Source organism: Coffea arabica, chromosome 5c (assembly GCF_036785885.1).
Source record: "Coffea arabica cultivar ET-39 chromosome 5c, Coffea Arabica ET-39 HiFi, whole genome shotgun sequence".
Classification (NCBI taxonomy): Eukaryota; Viridiplantae; Streptophyta; class Magnoliopsida; order Gentianales; family Rubiaceae; genus Coffea; species Coffea arabica.
The window spans coordinates 47,287,978-47,306,936 of record NC_092319.1 but is presented as its reverse complement, the minus strand read 5'-3'; the positions used below and the strand labels follow the sequence as shown (position 1 = coordinate 47,306,936).

Below are 18,959 nucleotides of genomic sequence, written 5' to 3'. Positions count from 1 at the left end.
ACCAGCTGATAACATACTTCCTTTTATCAATCTCCCAAGAAAGAATTTATTTTCATTTCCATTTCATGTAATAATTAATATTTAATATTAACATCATTTTACAAAATTAAAATCTTTTGGTAAACACACCATTACGGCTCGAAAGTAGGGGGTGTAAGGCGTCAAATCTAAGTGCCTTTGAGAGCACGCTTGATCTAGCAAAAATAGTTCTAAAAACTATTCCAAATCTCCACTAAACCTATTTCCAACACTAATCTCCACTCCCTCATAAAAAAAAATAAAATAATAATAAAGAACCGATCTCCACTTAATTTTTAAAAAATAAGGCCATTTCCAGCGATCTGAATTGGAGTGAGACTTACTACTTTTTTGTCTTGGAACCCAGAAATCTAAACTTTCAATAGTAACTCTTTATTTTTCAATAGTAGTTGGATTGTAAATTATTTGAGATATTTTTATTGTAGTATTTTTTGTAATGTAATGTATGTGAGATAAAAAGATAATGGAGAAGATAAAAAGGTGTGTTAGAAATTATAATGATGATGTAAGTAAATAATTTTTGACAAATAATCCTCTATCCAAACAAACATACGCTAAAAATGGTAACTTCAAAGTCACGAACACACATACAGCTCTCTAAATCGTTACTATTTTATATCGTTAGGAATTTTAAAAATAAAAAAAAAGTAAATAAGAGTTATCTGTAATTTTATTTGGGAAGATAATAGTACTAATTAAGAGCAGTCAGTCTACAAAGCTAACCCATGCTTATTTTCCGTCTTATCTTTATTAAAAAAAAAAAAAGAAGCTCGTGCAGCACTAATTGAGGTAAATACAGGATGCACGGCCTGGATTGGGGTGGTTGGTGGCCGGTGGACAAGTTCGATCGTTCTTCCTCCTACTGCTGCTGCGCTCAAACGTCTGACACGGCAGTACCGGCAAATATTATCATCACCAATAGGCAATAGCCCAGGTAAGTAATTAATAAAACGCCGGAAAGCCAATAACAAAACCAAAAAAGAAAAAATCTGCAAAATCATCTAACCTTTTTCTTTATTGTTTTTTGGTTGGCTGCTTTGGTATATTATCCTGCCGACGAGTAAGTACAGTTTTCAATTTTAATTGATTGCTGTCTTTCAAATTCTTCTCAGCTCTTTTAACGTGATTGTTATCACTTAAAGCTCTTGGATCATTCGTGAATCTTCTTGTTTAGCGTTTCTGGTGCGCTACGTCTTTAGGCTCAGATGCTCGTTCTTTACTTTTGGCTGTTAACTCTTTTGGGTTGTCACTTTCAGTCAAAGCTTAATGGTAATCTTGGGGAGAATAATTAATGAGAATGCCCAATGAAGTATTATCCGGAAATGTCCTATCTTTTTGAATTTTCTTCCACACCATGTATAGGGGCATTTCTTGAGGAAGCAGTGTTTGGTGAAGGTGTCAAATGGGCTTCTGATTTTTGTACCTGTTTTCATGAGCTGAAGCCCCCCCAAGATTATCTATTCTGATCTGCGCAGATATGGCACCGGATTGGAATGGTAGTTCTTGGCTTCTACGTTTCACATCTTCACTTTGACTTTGGGGATCATTGTCTATCGAAATCTGTTTATATCCAATCTGAATGTTCTGTTTCTTGTTCCTGTTTTATTATTTTTAATCAATGTCTGATGATGCATTCTGCTCCACAGGAAAAGCTATTGTCATAATGGGAGTTAGCGGTGCTGGGAAATCGTGAGTCTCAAACCTCAGTCAAAAATTCTATTTGATTCCATTCTTTTTCACTAGTAGTACATCGTTAAATGTCTGTTTATCGATACAATCATTTCTGAGGTATTAGTTGTTTGTTGTTGATCTTTTCATGGCCGCAGAAGAATGGTATTGATCTTTCTGTTATACATTTCGTTTCCTTCTTCTTGCTCCAGGTGAACTTTGAACTAGGAAGAATGGAAGTTTTACATGTCCTATAAATTGTGTCGCCATAGGAACCTACTTTTTCATTTAACAATTAGTAATCTATCAAAAGTTGCAATATTTTCTAGGTTGTATTTCTGCATCTCCGTAGTGTCCTGAAAGTTTCTCATTTAGGAAGAAAATGTAAATACTTCTGTTACATTTCCAAGTTTTTTTTTTTTTTTTTTCTAAAGCAACAGCTAAACAATGGCACGAAAGTAGATTCTAGATGTTGCTCCAAGACGTATTTACCTGGCTTTATTGGTTGCCCTGCTAAATTTTGTTGTGAGGTTACCAACGTATACACTTTCAGCTCTATACTTCAGGACATTAGCCAACACCTGCTTCAGTCAACTAAAGGTTCCTTTGTTTCATGTTGCTTTTATGTAGACAACTAGATGAGTTGTTTAACTCTGGATATTTACGTCTTCACTGTGTTCCAGAAAACTAGTGTGATACTCATTTTCGATTGGTATTATTATTTTGCATTTGCAGAACCATTGGTCAGATGCTAGGTGAAGCTTTAAAATGCTGCTATATGGATGCTGATGATTACCATCCACAAGCTAACAAAGGTAATTCTTTCTGCCGGCATTTTGCCTGCCATGTCCACCTGTTTTGATTAGTGACAATATTGACCGGTGAAAATTGCATTAAAATCAGAAAAAATGAGAAATGGGATACCTCTATCTGAGGAAGATCGCATACCGTGGCTTGAAACACTGAGAGATGCCCTAAGAAGAAGTACAGGGAACGGAGGAACTGTAATCCTTGGTTGCTCAGCTCTACAAAAGCACTACAGAGAAATTCTTAGATCTGCAGACCCAAGTTATGAACCAGGTTCTTACATTTCTATAGTCAAATTTGTATTGTTGCATGCTCAGGCTGATGTGCTCGCTGCTCGGCTGGAGAAGAGAGCCGCAGAGGGGAAACATTTCATGCCCGCAAAGCTCTTGCAGTCCCAAATGGATTTGCTTCATATTGATGAATCTGAAGGTGTGCTTAAGGTTGATGCTACGCTAGAACCCCAGGCTATTGTGAATATCATCGTACAAGCTTCGATCATCAAACCTCAGTCACAGCGAGGTCCTTGAATACCTCATTTGACCAGTTTTTCACAGGCCGTGGGATAAAGTGGTTTCTACATTTACGACTGCCCCCAGGCAGATTCACTCTCCTTGTAATTTCAGAGAGTACCACAAAGTTGGATTTCTCTGTTAATCTCAACCATTTTGGTTGTCTTAAAAAGAAGATTTTGTCTTTTTTTTTTTTTTTTTTTTTAAAGAAGCTTTCTATCATGGAATAAGAAATGCACGATACACCGTGTTGCACTTCCCTAATTGTTCAAAGCGGTTAACTGCATTTGCTGTAGAATTTCTGGGAATTAGACAGCTCAAAAGAATCTGTTTGGAGCAATCTGTTGTTTTGGAGGTGGGGGGGAACAAAGAATCTCTCTTCTGATAGCTATTCGTATCAAAAGAGGATTTTGCGCTGCTTATCAGCAATTTTTTGTTAAGCGCAGGAAGCATACAACCAAGTAAGCGTAGTTTTGGTTTCACGCCAACATTAATTGTCATTAACATGGATGCCCTTTTACAGAAACTTCACTGTGGAACTCGATGCGCTGGACATTGTCATTAACATGGATTGACCGGCCCATGAGGCCGCTGGTGCCAGCGATTGACACTTGGTCTGCTCCTGGTTTGGGTCTGGACCAAAAAAGGCTCTGCTGCGTGACGTTTGAGTTTGTCCATAGGATGGATACGTGAATCATCGAATTTTTTTTTTCCCAGAAGCTGGGGTCCAAAATCATCTGTTTTTTTCTCAATTAAAATTTAATTAAGCTTGGATGCCACCGCATTTTGGAGATAATTGCTTTTGAATCCTTAAATAAACAGCAGCAATTTTTCCCTTTAATACTGAGACAAAAGTCATCTGAGGAGGAAGGATTAATGATTAATCAAACTGCGCCATGCAAATTGCCCCAGTTCGACCTGTTTCTTGATAATTCTGCAGCATATGCCACCGGCCAAAGATCTCATCTCACTCACTCACCCCTTGAAAAAGTCCAAATATTCCGTGTAAAATTTCTACATTCCACCAACTCCTTTAGCTTTAGGTTTTGAGCATCGTTATCATCATGTATTATTAAACCCAAGAAAGATATTTATACATATATGTGTATATGTATAGTCTCTCTCTCTGTCTTCCTGCAGTTTATTCAAAATGGAAGCCTGCTGTGATTTCAGCAGCGGACTTTTGTGCATACCAAACACTTAAACTAAACTTACAACCAACCAATTCATTGGCTAATAAATTAAATTAACGAGTTCCAATCGTAGCAGCAGTCAGGTGAGGCTGTCACAAAATGATCGAAGCAGGTTTTGATAACCACCCCCTTGTGCAATAACTAAAGGAAAAATCTTTGAGTCGAGCCTACCAATACCACACACTTGTACAAACAGCTACTACTTAACAAGACAACAAAAGCTTTATTTTAATGCCTTCTCTCTGTCAAACATTATTATTGTCTCAATTGCAGCATTCCTTCCCTACATTTCTTATCCACTTCGATTTGATAACAAATTTAATTCGATTTGATCATGTCATTATCATGCATCATCATTGTGAAGACCTTTCATCATATATTACTGCTTTAATTCTTCTTTCAAGCCTTTAGATCATCTCTGACACGAATACAAAAACCGCTTGTCCGCTGCTAGATGTTAGGAGTACAAAATTAATACTTCCCAATAGCTTCTCGTCACTTATCGGGATAACATTAACAAACTACAACTAAGGACCGACGTTGTCTTAGTCGTGCGCTTTGGAATCTTTTGCAGCATCAAGTGCCATCTTCTACGCGTCTGAATATTCTACACATCACCTCAAAAACAATTCATGGGCACGTATTTATACCATTGTTCACTTTCTTCTTTATTTGAAACAGTATATGCACTATTTATTAGTTAGGGTCTACAAGATTCATTCTTAAAATAAAGTTCATGTTCTGGGATTTGACCTAACCCCCAGAAAAGCTTGTTGTGGCATTTGTAGTCAAACAAGTTAATCTTTAACATGTTCTGGAAATGGGAAAAAAAAAAAAAAAAAAAAACAAGAAGAAAGAAAGGAAGTTAATTAATATTTATTATTAAGTTAAGAAAGTTTGTCTAATAATACAGAAGGCAGCATAGCATTATTGTGTCACATATGACGACGCTATGTCACCTAAACAGGTTCATGCACATAACAACAACTACTAGCAGTAATCGTAATGACATTTTTCTTCTGGATTATACGTGCTTTTGAAGCCGGAATTGCCTGTGATGCAAGCGTTGCGGACGACTGCTGGAGACAGCGCTTTCGGATGGGCCAACTGGGCCTCTCGCACAGGGCCCGACAAGCAAGCATAAAACAGAAAGCCCTCACGTGTGGGTGGGGCTTTTTAAGGTCCAGGCAAAGTCAACATTCTCTTTAGGGTAGGTCCAAGTTGCCGAAATCCAGTGTCTTTTTCGGGTACAACACGTGTGAAGTGACCCGGAGGGGGCTGCCTTGATACTTCACGGTCACACAACTTCACCCACAAATGTGGACATTTCACGTGATTTTATCATATTTTTAGCTAAAATCCGGGCTTTTGGTTGAGTGGTTCTTAACTAATCCGTCACTAATTTATGAGCTAGTAATAAATTTCTGTGTTTATCGTTCCATGCATTGTCTATTCTTCGGGGGTCCGAATGTTTCAAAAGATTTAGGTCCTACAAATTGATTTGATTTAATCAATTGACAATTAAATACGTCATCGTTTCTACAGTCACATATGTAATTTGATCATGTACTTCAAAAGACCTACCTTTTTTTTTTTTTTTTTTTTCTTCCTCCTCAAAGCACAGAATCAGAGAATAATACTAAGAGGAGGCATGGAGGAGGGTGACCGAAGTGAAGACTGGCTTTTTGATATACATATGTATTTATTCCTATGAACCTTTTTTAATTAAGCGGCACCGGCAGAGCGCTTATAAGTTCATTTTGACAATTAGTTTGACAATTATTGGGAGTGAGAGTAGTGACAAAATTTTCGCAGCTGCACGTTGATTTGGAATTCATGCTGGAGGATCGTTGTAATCAGAAATCCTAATCCTCCACGCGGATTCGTCGAATCTGTCAGTGTCCAAAATCTCCAATTCAAGAATTGTTTGGTTTTGGATCCAAGTCAAATCATGAATACCCCTTTTTGTCTCAGCCAGCGCCCCGTAATTGGAGCCTCAAGTCACTTCGTGCAGTGCACATGCCGATTGCTTATTATACCTTCCAAATTGGTGAAATCGGAAAATCAATTGCTGCTTCCCAATCAGCAACTCTCTGTAATTTTACTCTTTCTCGAGGAATCAACTCCCCGACTTATTAGTCAGTTAGTTAGTTAGTCAGTCAGTCATATATGTTCACCGTCTTCCCTTCTATATATATATATATATATATATATATATACTCGCACAACACACACACATGAGAGCTGAAGAAATTATTTATAATCTCATATACTAATAATAAAACAATAATGAGATGGGATAAAACAAGAGTGATAGATAGATTTTCAGTTCAATCATCACAAATATGTTTGGTTGTTCTAATTTCAGCTGTATGCAAATATATATATATATATATGTTCAGTGGATAATTGCAATCATAGTCCGGTCCACGCAGAGCAAAACTACGAGTCCACGCTTGAGTAATTAATTAGATATATCCAAATCAAGTTAGGCTAATTTTGACTCATATCTCGCCTTACCGCGCATGCTGCTGTTATTCATGGCCAATTAATTAAGATTATGAATCGATTAATTATCCTTGGCAGATGGCCCTTTTTGGACCATCGATACCCATTCTTTTGATTATTATTATTATTTTTTTAAAAAAAATTGTGAGTAGAATACTAGCTAGTATTATTTTCTTTAGTCTTAAATTAGGGTCATCCCATTACATGTTCATATATCCCTAACTGTTTGACAATTTATTTATTAATTTTCCGAAGAAAGACTCTGTCTCAGCACATAAACTTTTAACTATTTTTTGACGTAGAAATCGTTGTCCGCCTGACCAACCATGAAAGCAGGGTCAGCTTTAGTCGAGGAGGTAGGATACAGAAATGAGAGGGATCGGAGCTTCTTATTAGTTATTATTGCTGTTGTTACTATTCACCAGCGTCGCCTTCTAATTAAGTCACCTTCATGGTTGGGTGGACTGTCTCCAAAAGCAGAACTCAGTTTCACTATCACTCTTTTAAAGTTTTTCCATCTCTTGTTTTTTGGTTTCAAGTCTTTCTCAATCGCCTTCGGAAAAAACTCCACTTTCGGTCACCATTATTGCCCAAATATATCACGGATATTAATGCATGACCTCCAACACCTCTCTATCATGCATGATGCTTTTGTAATTCAACGGACCAAACACTCTCGCTGCGACTGTGAGTGATTATCAATTGAGGTTTTGTCCAATTATTAACTTCCATTTCCAAAGAGGGTGCCATTTCTTACCAACTTCGGTGATTTGCCATCTCCAAATTCAATTAACTGGAGGAGTATTTCAGAAAAGCACATTGGCATAAACAACAGACGCAAATTCAAGTGAGAAAGCTAGGACACGTTCTCGTTGACTTGAGAGGTGCATTATGAGTTGATCAGGCAACTTATGAACATATGTATATGTATATGTATGTAGGGGTGTGGATTGAAAGGATGGGTTTAAGTTGCAGTACTTGTCAAGTAAAGAGAGGACAGGCTAGGCGTTAAAGAATGAATGATGCATGGGTTCCATCTCCAAGTATATATATATATATATATATATATATACGAGCAACACCTGAAAGTCACCTCACAACGTTGTAAAACTAAACTGGTTCAGTATCTCATAATAGTAGGATTAGCGGTTATGTTCTTTCTGATGGAAGCCCTGAGCAAGATCTCACCTCAGTAGAAGACACCGATAATGCATGGATAGACTTCTCTTTTTAATTTACGCAGAAATTCTATCTACTCGACAATGATGCACAGACACGGCACCAATTTCAATTAAGGAAATGATTTCAAATGTCCTGGACGATTGAGATACACACACTTTTCGAAGAAACATCTTATCTTGTATATTTGATCAGACGGAACATCATATAACAACAATCTTTCCACAATGAAGCCTCTTGACGTATCCTGCAGTTATGTGATGCGCGCAGTAATTAGCACAACTCAGCTCAGATGTTGGATTGTGTCTGACAATTTGCATGCTCGGGTATGATTGGTTCAAGAGCTCACTTGACTCCATTTCGTATCAAGTACTAAATGAATTTGAGCTGGCTTAAATTAAAGAACGGATGCCATCATCGTTAATACATTCAGTATTCATACTTTTTAGCCAATCATATATATATATACACATGTACTTATTATAATTATTGTCCTCTCTTATATTTATATACTTTTCCTACTTACTCTTACCTACCTTTCTTTATATTTATTTATTTTTTCTAATTAATTTTATATTTTAAAAAATATAACACCTGAAAAATATTTTAACCGATTTCAGACAAATCATAAATTAAGGCCCCCGTTTGGATTGCATTTTTTTGTAAAAAAATTACTGTTGCGATTTGATATATGTGAGATAAAAATGCGATAGAAAAATGTGTTTAATGAAAACGAAATAATTTTTTTTTGAGAAAAATCGCAATCCAGACGGGGCCAGTCGAGACTCGCGTGTCTATCCACCCTACAACTCAAGATGTCTCGTCAATTCCGATTTGCACCCTCATTAAAATATTTATAGATTCGTAATCCTTAGTATATAGAATTGGAGGTAGATAATTTTGACTGAGGACGAAGACAAGAAAGGAGCATTTGATAAATAGAAGAAGAGTGAACTTAGAAGAGCCCAGAAGGAAAGCCAAGAGCAGTTGTAACACACTAGAAAAATGGGGTGTGGAGAAGACGAGCCCACGTGGATTCCTGTTTTGTGATTGGGTGATTTGTTTCAGGGGCCAATCATGCATCCGCCTCATCCTTTGTTCTTTAGCCATATCCGGAGTCAGGAGTCGGGGACCAAGGAGAAAGAGGGAGAACTAAAGGGCGACGTCAGGTCAACGATTACACGTGGCGGAATTTTAGACCTGGTCCCCCGCCAAGACTCAGCTCCAGCTGAATATTTTTTTCCGGATTTTACGCCTCCTAGGGAATCGCAATTGCTTGGTTTGCGGACCCCACAGACAAAGGGATCTTTGGTTACGTGGAGTGGTCTCCATTTCCTGTAAGTCTTCCTCGTTTTGGATTTATTATTGCTCCAATTTCTACTTACTACTTGCCACCACCACCACTGCCTTGGATTTTTTTTTTAGAGGTAATATATATAATTGGTGTATGCATATGTGTGTGTGTGTGTGTGTGTTTGTTTTCATACAAAAGTGCTGATAAGTGATGGTAATTGAGTGCATTGCAAATTTCCACTGTTGTTGTGCTCTATTTGATTATTTGCGCTATAATTCAAGTTACTATAACTGAAGAATTATTGTGACTCTTTTTTTTTTTTTTTTCATTAACATTTAACATGTTTTTCCTTGAAAGTTAAATGTGTCTCCAAGAATTTGGACAGATGTTGGAAACTTGTTCTTCAAAAATTTCAAACACATTTTCTTTCTAAAAAAAATCCAATTCAAAACAATACTATTAAACAGTCACTTTCTACTGATCTTAGAAAAATAAAAACAATATTAAAAAATCTATGATAAGATAAACACAATATGCGTGTGCAATTAACAAGACCATACATATATAGAGTTATTGTGTGCGCATATATATGTATGTGTGTGTGTATATATATATATATATATAGAGTTATTGCATATCATATTCCAATAAAAGAAAAGGAAATACTAAAATTTTGAATTATGTGTTGTTGAAATTAAACACAAATTATTACAATCCTTTTCCAAATATATTGTCAACTCGACCCTAATGGGAAGGATTATAATTTTTTGGATCTTTTGCTAGTCAAATCATAATTTTCTAAATTAAAATACATATAATTTGGATTTTTCAGTTTACCCAGAAAGAGAAAAATGTTTTTGTGAATATTATAAATAAGATTAGTCACTTGTCATTGTTCATAATCATATTTTTATCTCACGTACATTAAATCACACAAAGTATTATAATAATCATTTCAAATTATATTTCAAATCGTACTCTATCCAAATACACACGCAGTGTAAACATCCTCGGCTGCTTTAAGGAATTGAGTTTGGGAATGGAGACCTCAAAAATCTTGTTCGAGGAATAGAGCTCACCATCAATGAAGCATGCTCCAAATTGCGTGAAGGAAGGAAGAAATATGTGGAAGTGAAATGATGAAGACAAAATGCAAATGATGGATGATTTTACAGTCGTTGCAAGTTTGCTTCAGTCACTACCGCTGCTACAGAGGCACCAAAACAAACACATCACTACAATTCAAAACCCACTCCCTCTTATCTTTCTACATCATCCTCCACATCAAAGCTTTAATCAGGATCCTTTCTCTGAACTTGTCCCTGCACATGTCTCTCTGCTTTTCCTCTCTGTGTTTTCAGAGCAGTGCCGTTTGTCTGAATGCCCTGCACATTGTGTTTTTTCCTTGTTTCTTTTTAACAAGGCAAATTGGGGAACATTTTCTGAATTAAAATCGATCATTATCTTATCCGTCCTTCACCTCTCTTATTTTCTTTTTTTCTTTTCTTTTATGTTCTGTCTTCTGCCTGCACGTATGTCCTTCTGTCTTTCGAGGATTTTCTGCTTAAAATCTGGATTCAGGGCCAATTCCACACACCCCAGCGCCACAAATTCAAGAGAAGCTTTTCACTGTAAGTTCACAATTATCAGCTAAGAAAAAAAAAAAAAAAAAAAACTTTTGAGACGTCGCTCTGGATCATGGATCATGCTCTGTGTGTGTGTGTGTGTTTTTTTTTAAAAAAAAAAAAAAAAAATATTTTGGACAAACATCATAATAATAATAATAATAACAATTTACCATCTAGTAAAACAAAGGGTAAAGTGGATTACGAAGCTTATTTGTCATTTTATTCTACCACCGGAAAATCTCGCGTTGGAGGATGTCACGACGACCATTCTTTTTTGTATCAACTTCTCACTGCTACTTAGACTTGTCTAATCAGAGGGGAATTATTCTTCATAACCCACGAGAAAATTGAATGGAGTAAAGAACATCAACGAGTTGGGTATGAGATTTATGTCCCTAGTGGGATATCTTTTAGATGTAAACTAATCAATTCTTGTATTTTATCAGCAATGGTTGACTAGCACAACTACCCGACTCATTGCTATACCTTTTACTTTTAGCAAATTGAAGAATTGTTTCTGCTCGCAATCCGTTTGTCTCCGTCTCCATCTCAAGCGAGACAATAATGGAGCCCAGCATCAAATTGCGAAGCGCAAGTATCAAACTACATCGACCGGAAACGTTGCATAAAAATTCCTTTCTACGTGGCTTGATTGCAGCAGCAGCAGCTATATGCAATTTTTAGTCCGCTTTGATCCTGATACTCGAAACATCTATTATCTTCTTTTCCTCCTTCAGTGCCAAGTATATTTTTTATTACATTCATTTTTAACCCCGCCAATTTCTTGCCATCGAGGGGCTGTTTGTGCTCGATCAAGTTTGATGAATTTGTAAGCCGACCATGATGACGTGCTCCTCCAACTTAGACTTGAGCTAGGTTTAGATTGATTGAGCGCGTGTGTGTGTCTAAACGTAGACTCAATTAGCTTGTGTGCGCTCAATAAATCATGAGCAGCGGCCTTGATTCGTCTGCAGTCATGCTACCCTCTCTTATAGAGTAATAATAAAATAAACATTACAAAAGTAAGCTTGCTAATCCATATTTCAAAAAATAACAAGGTCAACGCATAAATTACTAGTCCATGTTGAGCTCAAAATTCAGGAATTTAATAACATATGCTGTTATTCAAGGCAACCTAATTATTATTTACACAAAGAGAGAGAGAGAGAGAGAAAAGGGGAAAAAAGCATAGGTATGCTCTTCGAATCCTTGGCACTTTAGCGACTTTGTGGGCTTCATTTCACAAGTCAGATCAAATACAATTTCTGAAAAGCATGATGCAATGCAAAATACTTGGTGCGGAATGGATTGGCTTACTGCCACCCTATCTTCGAAACAAGACTACTATATGTTTTATGGAATCATTTAGCTTATGGTGCCCTATTATTTCATTTCTGATAGGTGTCAAGCACTACAGGTTAACGTAGGTTTGCCCCCCTCTTCGTTGGATATATGTGAAGAGTTGGAAGCTCAGCACAAAAGCAGCGGTCGCATCCTGGCATTAAATCCACAAGTGAACACACTGAAATATCCAAAAGGGAAAACAAGAAAAGGAGACGAAAGAAAGAAAGAAAGCCATTAATTACGACCTCCCTTCAGTCTTACTACATGCCATAGACAAATGGGCAATTGACACTTTATCCCAACAACAAGAACTACAGGAAAGTTTACGTACGCTATAACTTTCAATTAATGAATCATCTAAAGTCTCGGCCTTGGGTCCCCTGCTGAACAGGCTAGAGGACAGCTTTTTGTTCATAAATCTACTTTTAAGAGTAAAGAATTGACTGAAGTTGAGGGCTATCTGAGTGTTAACAAACGTTTCCAGTAACTAGAATACCAATGAATTTCTCGAGTCTGAGCTAAATTATGAGGGACATCATAAAGTTGGGTTGCTTTTCCTAAAAAGTAAAGGGTAAAAGGATTTTGAAAAGCAAATGAGGTATGCTTTCTATGCAGTTCTAGCACACAAGCTCATGAGAGTTAAGTGGGCAGGATTCCTGGCTGGAAATAAGAAAACAATTCCCATGAAATTAATATGTTAAATTTCCAGCTAATGCAGCTGGCACCATCAGATGTGCTGCACATACCCAAAAGCAGTGAACTAAAATTAAAAAAATTATATATATATATATATATATATATATATATATATATATATAGGTTCCTCTTTGGAACCATCCAGTCAACAGTGGGCCCTGTTACTTGGATCATACTACTATAATTTCAGTGGAGCTACATTTTTTTTTTTTTACTAACCATCATGTGAGCCAACCTAAAAAAAAAACACACACACACACACACAATACTACCACACCTGTAAAGTACATCGGTTAAAATAATCTCTACGAGTTAAAAGCAGCATAAGAGTAAAATGCAAAATCGGAAGAAGCCAAGGGCCTTCTTCCTCCTAGAACAAGAACCGCTTTATACAAGGGGGTTAAATAAAATATCTATCATAATAAGCAGCAGTTAAAATTGAACAAAGATTCAAATAAACATTAAAATCATGGGGGGTTAACCTACACGGGGCTTTAATTCCTATGCACTAAGATGATCACAAGACAGTTCTCTTTTGTTTTTTTTTTTTTTTTCCCTTAATTTTCAATTTGGGGAGGGGATATCCAAAGACAGCTACCAAGATGAGCACTTCCAAGCTTTCCTTATTTCACGTTGATATTCCACTGCTTATGACCAGCAATCCACTTGGGGCATTTTGGACTGGAGTAGCTGGCCTTAACCCTCGAGTTCAGAAGTTCAACAATTGGCGCAAACTTGACGCAACGGGGAGTTTTATACTGATTAATTGAAGCTCCTAAGATGAGGGCATAGTCCATAAGCTTATCAAATGTGCCAGCCTCCACAATCTTGATCTCAAGAGGGCCGATTGACTTGTCAGAAACACGACCCTGGCGGTAGACACTGTTGAGCGACTCCTCAACGGCCAGGCAACAGTCCTCAAAAACTGAAGGAGGAATTGGGGTCGAGCCATTCAGGCTAAGCTCCCAGAAAAGAACATAATGTCCAGGAATTGTAGTGGTATCAGCATAGCTAGTGTAATCTGTCACCTGGGCATCAAACGGGACCAAATGGCTCTCAGCATTTTTCACTGCATTTTGTAGCTCAACCTCATCAGTCTTATCAGCATCAATGCTTAAGACCACATTCTTGCGGCATATGAAGTTGAATTGAGGGGCCTTGTTCTTGAATCCAGCAACCCTTAGTACATCTCCCACTCTATAGCGATAAAGGCCTGAAAGATTGACCACCCACCCAAAAAAGGAAGGGAAAAAAAAAAAAAAAAGGTTAGCACAGGATTGCCATTTTTGAAAACGGACATACAGGCTTGAGAGTATTTTAACCATAGTCTTATTAGGATTAAAATATGAACAGAATATTACCTGCATAAGTGGTGACAACAAGCTCGTACTCCTGTCCAAGCTTAACATCAGCGAGATCAACCAATTCCTGTTTCTCCTTCCCATTGAGGGATTTCGGCATGGAAATACAATTTGTAACGCCATTGTTTCTATCAACCGGCAAGAATTCGAAATATCCCAGGGTGGGAATGAGGGTATAGGAAACTTCGCTTGGCTTGCAAAGAGGGTTGAGATTGACACCAAAAAAGCACTCTGAAGAAGCATACATGGTGCACACAAGAGGTAGGCCATTGCTATAGTAATCCAGAGTTGGTATGTACTGTGACATGGTCCCAGTCACGATAACATCGATATACTTGGTGTTTGGCCACAACCTAGTAATAATCCCTTGCCAAGACTCCATCCCACATTCCCCCTCAATGAATTCAGCAAGTTGTGGGTCAGGCTTTAGAATTTTCATCACTGCTTCCCTCACAGACGGGTCGGTAATTCGTGGGTTTAGAGTTCCAGTTCGGATATCATTGCACAAAAGTGACCAATGCTTTTCAAGAAAACGGATTGCTCGGATGAAACCCGAGGCAAAAACAGCACCAACCCGGAGGACCTCTTTGTTTAGGCACAACCCACAAAGCATTTGGGAAAACATGCTCTGATAAGAGTCAGGGCACAAGATGGTCTCGTTTGGGCTAGTGTAGTTCATGTAAGGGTCAAAAGACCTGTTCTTAAAGTGGGAACTTTTGTAGTAACTAGTTAAAACAGGACGAGCCACTAGCCCACCTGGGGTCTTAGCCTCAGATTTGATAAACAAGAAATACATTCCTTTGCCTCTCTCTAGTCCGGGAACAAATTGACTCATCACAGGCATCAGAAGATTGTAAAGCAATGATCTCCTTTCTAGTTCTTCCTCAGTTGTAGGCATCAATTTCCTCTCTCCACCAGATGTCCCAGAACTGTATAGAAAAAAGAAATTAGATACATATGTAATATATGTAATGATAAGAGGTAGATACTATAAGAGACAACTCTTTTTTTTTTTTTCAGAATAAAAGGAAAAAGAAAGAAAGGAATACTGGCAAAAAAGAATATGTTAAAGCACATGCAAGAAGAATGACACAAGTCACATGACCAAAAACAGTGCATTAGTTACAGAAAAGAAAAACAAACCTTGTCAAGAACTCGGAGATGGGCTGTGAACAGATGATTTGAGACTTGTCCCCATTAGCAATACGGTTAACATCAGGCTGAATATCCTCGTAAGTGGTGACAGGCATGATTTTCTTGAAAGTTTCTCTATCAGTCTGACCATTAAGGCCATGTCTTTTTAAGCACTCGACATGGGCATTCCTAGACAAGATTTCAGCAAGAACCCTTTTTTGGACCTCGTCAGCGTTAGCGGTGACTTCTTCAATAAACTGAAGAAATTTCTTGTTTTTCTCCTCAGCAACACTGTAGATAGTGTTAGTGTCGTGAGCATGAGCATAAGCCCCCTCATCTTTTGGTGCCTCAGGCATATTGATTGCTCTTGTGGTAGGAAAAGAAATACTGGCAAATTGGTGACAGAGAAAATAACTATGAAAGGAAGGAGGGAGGAGTGAGGGACGGAGGACAAGAGTTTCTACCTTTGCTGGCTGTTCCGGGTATGGGGTGTGTGGGGGAGAAGGGAAGAGAGGAGGGGGGTTTATATAGAGAAATGGCAACGGGAACGGGGTGATGTGGTCCACTTACATAGCGTTTAAAAGTGCAAAGGAAGAAAAAAAATGGAAAATGGCCAAATGGGAGGGGATGCGAGAGGACTGAGGAGGGAGGGGGAAAGGGGGAGGGCCGGGGGGAAGGGGTTAGGGTGGTGCTCGAATGCCTTTGATAGCGAGAGACTAACATGGGCCTTTGTGGCATTTGTGTTTTCCATTTCGGAACATTGCCTTTATGACTCACGAAGACGTGAAGCTTTCATGCTTCATATAATTTGTCTGTCACAATTCTAGCAGTCTACCAAGTAAGTAGTACCATTTTCTTGCTTTCTTGCATTTTCATTTAATGGCCGTAGTTGAGGTTAATTTCATTGAATCTCCTTGTTAATTTTGTCCATGGTGCTGCTAGACTAGTAAAGCAATTTCTAACCCTAAAAGTGAATTTTAAGCTATTTTTCTGGAAGGCGAATCACTTTTAAGCTATTTTAATCTATTATGCAATTTTTTTTTTTGTTTTTTATAACAACATCACCGAGAAAGACATTTCTATCCAACAACTGTCAAGCAGGACCTGATTGCTATTTGCTACCCATTTTTTCAGAAAATGAACAGTAGAATTTAGGCATATTAAGTCCGTCTCTATTAGCTAGGTACATTATGAGGATGAGTGATTGATGCATATGTGAGGCTCTACCGAATGGACTTGATTAAGCTCTATCGAAAGAATTGTTTGTGTAAGCAATTCAGTATTGATCGACTGACTATTGCTAGGAATTAAAATTAAGACAGCAAAACTGGTAGGTTTATAGTAACAACTACTTATATTGAATAAAGGCAGCTCTACAGTTTCTAATAGAAGGAAATTGGCTACCTAAGATGGTCATATTTCAGATATTCCAACCCTACTTTTAGAAATTTTTGTGTTTAACTTCATCACACGCCAATTTTTAGGAATCGTCATGAGCTCTACAGGTGTGATTATGAAGGCAGCTCATAATTCTATAATATAAAATGCCTTCTTCATGTTTCTTGGAAATTTAGAAAATTCTAAATTTTCCTTTTTAGAAAAAAAAAAATTTTTTGGCAAACACAAAAGGCTGCAACAAACTATTCTTTTGCCCGCTTTACCCAAATGGTTAAAAATGAAAAGGGTACGCTTTCCATGAGTTTTAAGCTTAAAATAAACACCCCGATAATCTTTAATAATTATGTGTATTTAATATATTTTATCACAAAAAGACTCGTCTTATTCTCTTTTTTTTTTTTTCCCCCTGTAATCTGATCTCGGAGGTGTCGTCAGAGTGGGGCACCAGCAGTCACTTTAGCAACAAAATTCCCCCACATCATAATCCTCCTCCTAATTTTGGCTTTGATACGCTAAGTCGCCAACTAACCGGTGACGGTGACCCCAAAATCGGAAGAATATGCCCTCAGGGGTCCGGTACCAGTAAACTGCCCCGTTACCATTCCCACATACACGTTAATTGATACTGCTATTGTAATCATTGAAGAACAGAGAGAGAGAGAGAGAGAGAGAGAGAGGGGGGGGGGGTTTGTAAATTTCAGGTTACCAAAATAGTCGTGAATTTAACTACAACTGCATGCGTAGTAAGCAAGTGCCTAAACAATTAAGAAAGAGATTATAGTTAACGGGAAAAATCTTTTTTTTTTTTTTTTGTTTGGGGAAATTCTTGGCCTGTGTAATCCCGTACTGTAGCTTCATTAATAATTTCTGGTGAATTTAGCTCCTCCCACATGATACACATGTATCTCGTTCTTCTAATTGGCTTGTGATATTCTTGCACCATTAATTTTGATGCTAGAGTTCTCTCCCTCTCTCTCTCTCTCCCTCACTCTTTTTTTTTTTTTTTTTCTAACTCAAAATGAAAAAATGACCTTTGTCACGTCAATTCGTCATAATATATACCTATATTATACAAAAAAAAATTTGGAGGACTCATGATGTAACGTTGTTTTGTGATTTATCTGTTTTACCCTTACAACAAAAGGCGATAGGGTACAATCATATTTTTAAAAATATATCTTTTTTTTTTGTTTTCAATTTTAAAATAGTAGTGTTGATTGCTACCTGCAGTTGTAAGAAGCTACCAATTAACTTTAAATATCTATGCATTTTCAATTTCATCAAATTTGCTAAGGTATTAATTTTCTTAGTGCAAAACAAATTCCTACGAGAAAGTTTTACGAATAACTAGAAGTGGTACTCGCACCATGTAACCTAGCTTGCATTAGACTTTATGGTGGAAATGGTTGTGCTTCGTCTTGCAAGCGGTTAAATGAATTCACCTTCTCTTCTCAACGAAAATTTAAGGCCGCCCCCCCCCCCCCCCCGGCGAGAGAATTGAATATATATATATATATATATATATATATATATATATATATATATATATATATATATATATATACAGTACATGGTACAGTACATGGGCTGGGTGGTAGGCTGGCTGCCAGAAATGCAAATGGCAACGCCCTCTAATTTCGGTCTGGTTACATGCGTGCTTGTACTGCGGGTGTTTTTGTTCCTTAATATACCAGCACAGAGTCTCCTCGTTTCATTTCCCGGTAACAGAAAACAAGCTCTTTCTCCAGTTTTTACTTTTCCCTTACTGCACTATAAATAATAAAGTACTACTACCGCTGCTGCTGATCAATGATTTTATTAATTAGTCAGTTAGTTAGTGGCCATCGTATTAGTAGTGGCCTGCTTGAAAGGTTTTTTTTTTTTTTTTTCTGATTACTACTTGTGAGGCTCGTCAATTAATGCTAGTACTAATAATCAGATGTTTACACTTGAGTAAATCCGATCTTCAAAAATTCAATAGTACAAATTGTGCCATACTTTGCATCAAATGGTGTAGAATAATTTGAGCTATTAAATCTTTGAACTGCGGGTTTATCCAAGTTTAAGAAATGTAAACAAATGGGTGGTGTACGGTATGTCCCGATAGGAATTGACAACTGGCGGTGGTGTCTCTTTTTTTTGAAACGTGTTGGAATGGGAACGAACTTCAGGCCACCTGACAGCTGGATCTCAATTTGGCT

General features: G+C 37.4%; 2 protein-coding genes across 5 annotated transcripts; one reads left to right on the top strand and one right to left on the bottom strand.

Annotated features, from left to right (window-relative positions):
- The first annotated feature begins 777 nt into the window (after positions 1-777).
- Positions 778-3,280, top strand: LOC113691079 (gluconokinase). Of its 4 annotated transcripts, none has more exons than XM_027209271.2 (6): positions 778-973; positions 1,152-1,221; positions 1,402-1,535; positions 1,686-1,728; positions 2,443-2,522; positions 2,611-3,280. In XM_027209271.2, exons 3-6 carry the CDS (start codon positions 1,517-1,519, stop codon positions 3,039-3,041), a joined length of 573 nt encoding a protein of 190 aa, XP_027065072.1. In that variant the 5' UTR covers positions 778-973; positions 1,152-1,221; positions 1,402-1,516; the 3' UTR covers positions 3,042-3,280. The 4 variants fall into 4 exon arrangements, with proteins under 4 accessions (XP_027065072.1, XP_027065070.1, XP_027065068.1 ...); XM_027209269.2 differs by having other exon boundaries at positions 1,152-1,308; XM_027209267.2 differs by lacking the exon at positions 1,152-1,221.
- A 9,971-nt stretch (positions 3,281-13,251) lies between these two features.
- Positions 13,252-15,918, bottom strand: LOC113689895 (indole-3-acetic acid-amido synthetase GH3.6-like). Its single transcript, XM_027207699.2, has 3 exons — positions 15,370-15,918; positions 14,227-15,155; positions 13,252-14,078 (listed from the first exon to the last, which is right to left on the bottom strand). Exons 1-3 carry the CDS (start codon positions 15,714-15,716, stop codon positions 13,489-13,491), a joined length of 1,866 nt encoding a protein of 621 aa, XP_027063500.1. The 5' UTR covers positions 15,717-15,918; the 3' UTR covers positions 13,252-13,488.
- Between the last annotated feature and the right edge of the window lie 3,041 nt (positions 15,919-18,959).